The sequence below is a fragment of the Sphaeroforma arctica genome (genome assembly GCF_001186125.1).
Source record: "Sphaeroforma arctica JP610 unplaced genomic scaffold supercont1.888, whole genome shotgun sequence".
In the NCBI taxonomy this organism is placed as follows: Eukaryota; class Ichthyosporea; order Ichthyophonida; genus Sphaeroforma; species Sphaeroforma arctica.
The window spans coordinates 30606-33700 of NW_014039670.1; the positions used below are offsets into that span (position 1 = coordinate 30606).

General features: G+C 45.0%; 1 protein-coding gene across 1 annotated transcript; it reads left to right on the forward strand.

Moving 5' to 3' along the window:
• Positions 1-684: 684 nt before the first annotated feature.
• Positions 685-2598, forward strand: SARC_09107 (hypothetical protein; the record flags this gene model as incomplete). Its single annotated transcript, XM_014296896.1, has 2 exons — positions 685-795; positions 1889-2598. 2 exons carry the CDS (start codon positions 685-687, stop codon positions 2531-2533), a joined length of 756 nt encoding a protein of 251 aa, XP_014152371.1. The 3' UTR covers positions 2534-2598.
• Between the last annotated feature and the right edge of the window lie 497 nt (positions 2599-3095).

Genomic DNA, 3095 nt, shown 5'->3' on the forward strand with positions numbered 1-3095 from the left:
TATATTAATGTATATGTATATGTATTTATATAAGGAAATCGGTGTACACAACAGCCTGCGTGGTTTTACCTATCTTTTAATCGAGGTATCCTCGCAAGCGGCGACACGTGCGCGTACCCCATTGGTACTTAATGTTGTGGTTGGCGCGAGCGTACGAGGTGGAAGTGATGCATTGTATTGTTATGTGTTCTTGAAATGACTTAGGTTTTCGTGCCAATGTACGGTGTTCTGCGATCATTTTTCTGTGGCGTGTATGAATATGATAAGACAACCGGTGATGTATCGGCTGCAAAACATCGCGCGCTCGCCAGCGCTTAGAGACGCAACTTATCTTTCAAACCTTCCGGTCGGCTGTGTAAACCCTAACCCCTAAACCTTAAAAACCCTAGCCTACTTCCATCAGGTGTAAAGTGCAATTTTCAACGGTATGCTAATTGCTGGGTTTCGCCTACATACCATGTTTGCCAGGCTTCGGTAAAATACCTACCACTGCTTGCAGACTGGTTTCTCGTGTACACCCCCGCACATTCAAAACATACACACGATGATGTGGGAGACAGCCAAAGCGTATTAGCTGTATATGAGCATTCCATTCATGTCACATTTCCGACATTTCAGATATTTCCGACATTTCAGACATATTAGACGTTTCAAACAGATCATATCTTTGTATTGATCTGCTCTATGACAATTCGTGTCACAGACGCGGTGAATTGGACTACGCTGGAGGCGGTGCATCTGAATGAAGAGGAAACGAATGCGTCGAGTCGTATCTTCATCAAAGTGTTCTTCCAGGTCTGTAGCGTGAGTTCGATTGTACTTGAGTGTGTAGTGGTGTGTGTTCGATTTTACTTGAGTGTGCAGTGGTGTGTGTTCGATTGTACGTGAGTGTGTAGTGGTGTGAGTTCGATTGTACTTGAGTGTGTAGTGGTGTGTGTTCGATTTTACTTGAGTGTGCAGTGGTGTGTGTTCGATTGTACGTGAGTGTGTGTTCGATTGTACGTGAGTGTGTAGTGGTGTGAGTTCGATTGTACTTGAGAGTGTGTAGTGGTGTGTGTTCGATTGTACTTGAGTATGTAGTGGTGTGTGTTCGATTGTACTTGAGTGTGTAGTGGTGTGTGTTCGGTTGTACTGAGTGTGTAGTGGTGTGTGTTCGATTGTACTTGAGTATGTAGTGGTGTGTGTTCGATTGTACTTGAGTGTGTAGTGGTGTGTGTTCGGTTGTACTTGAGTGTGTAGTTGTGTGTATTCGGTTTACCTGTGCGGTGGTTTATTTGCGTTCCAGATTGCACGAGTGCGCGGGTATATGTGTGTCCAGGTTAGTATATTGAACTGGACTATCTGCTGCCCTTAGTTCGCTGTGTGCATGGTATCATATATGTGACAAGTGACGTTGCTTCTAGTCGCTAAGCTTGAATTGGCCAGCACCCTAATATATAGTTATCTACTATATCCCTGTCTTTGCATAGTCATCTATGGCTAGCACCCTAGTGTAGAGTAAATATCTACTATATCTTTGTCTTTACATAGTCATCTGTGGCTAGGACCCTAGTGTAGAGTAGCTATCTACTACATCTTGTTCTTTGCATAGTAAGCTTATATCCCTCTGTCTTTGCATAGTCATCTGTGCTGCGTGTGGCTATGAACCTTCTCGTCTACCTCTGCACAAGGTCAAGGGATGCACTCACTGCACTCTGAATCCAATCGACACTGTCGATCACTTGTGGACATCACTGTAATACATGTGTATTTTATGGGAAATACATTCGGCACATCCATCGTCACCTCGAGAATAAGAAAATACATTCTCATACATGCTGCCCCAGGCAATCGTGTTGCACGGCTTCATTCACTCAAAACCGCATCTCTCACTCGTGCGCCATCTCAGGAAATAACCGAGCATATGGGACTAGCCAAGCTAAACGAGCGCCTGCAAGACCCCTTCCTGTCGCCATACTTCCGCAACCTTCTGCCCAAGGACCATCCACGCAACACGCGCTTCGCGATCAACTTCTTCACATCCATTGGGTTGGGTGGCCTGACCGACGACTTGCGCGAACACCTCAAGAACGCACCCAAACTCATCATGCAGCAGCAACAGGAGGCTGAGTCCAGTGATTCGTCGGATAGTGGGTCAGAGTCGTCTTCATCCAGCTCTAGCAGTAGCTCTAGTAGTAGTAGTAGCAGCTCTAGTAGTAGTAGCAGCAGTGCCAGCAGCGAGTCTTCCAGCGGCAGCAGTGACGAGAGCGAGCGGGAGATTGACGGGTCACTTACACGCGCGAAGAGACGCAGAGGCGACGACCGGGATGTAGATAAACGTAGAGATGGAGGTAAACGTAGTGGTGGCAATAAACGTACTGATGGGGGTAGACGTAGTGGTGGCGATAAACGTACTGATGGGGGTAGGCGTAGTGGGGAGGGGAAGGATAGAGAGGCTGAGGGGAAAGCACGCACTGCTAGTCACAAGCGGCGAGCGTCCAGAAGTAGGAGTAGAGGCACCAGCAAAGACCGCGGCAAACGCTCACGGAAGTGAGTGGCCAGCAACCACGCTGCATGACGCTGATGGGTGGTGATTAATAATAAAGTGATTCCGCCCGGATGAGTCAGTATTATGTACATCATTTATGAACATTTGGTAGTAGTAGTTTTATAATTGCTTGCCCAAGAGTCTTGCGAGAGTGGTTCAATTCATGGAGTACCAAGTACATGTAATTACGAAGGGTATATGTCAGTACGTTGATTCCATGGCTACGCGCGTACATATTGATACCATACAATGAAACACAGGTCAGTGAGGGAACCATTTACATCAACCTCTATTTGTATGAGAGATGTGCGTGTGTATTGTAGACAGGTACGTGTTTTTGCAGGTACGTGTTTTTGTGACCACTTTGCGAAATTAACAATCTACAATAGGGGTTGAAGTGGTCGTCGACGCAGCTATATATTGATATATATTAACATTCATACGGATATATATATATATATATGTATATATATATATATATATATAATAGATATATACACACACACACACACATATATATATTTGTATATATGTATATATATATGTATGTGTGTATGTATGAATGCAT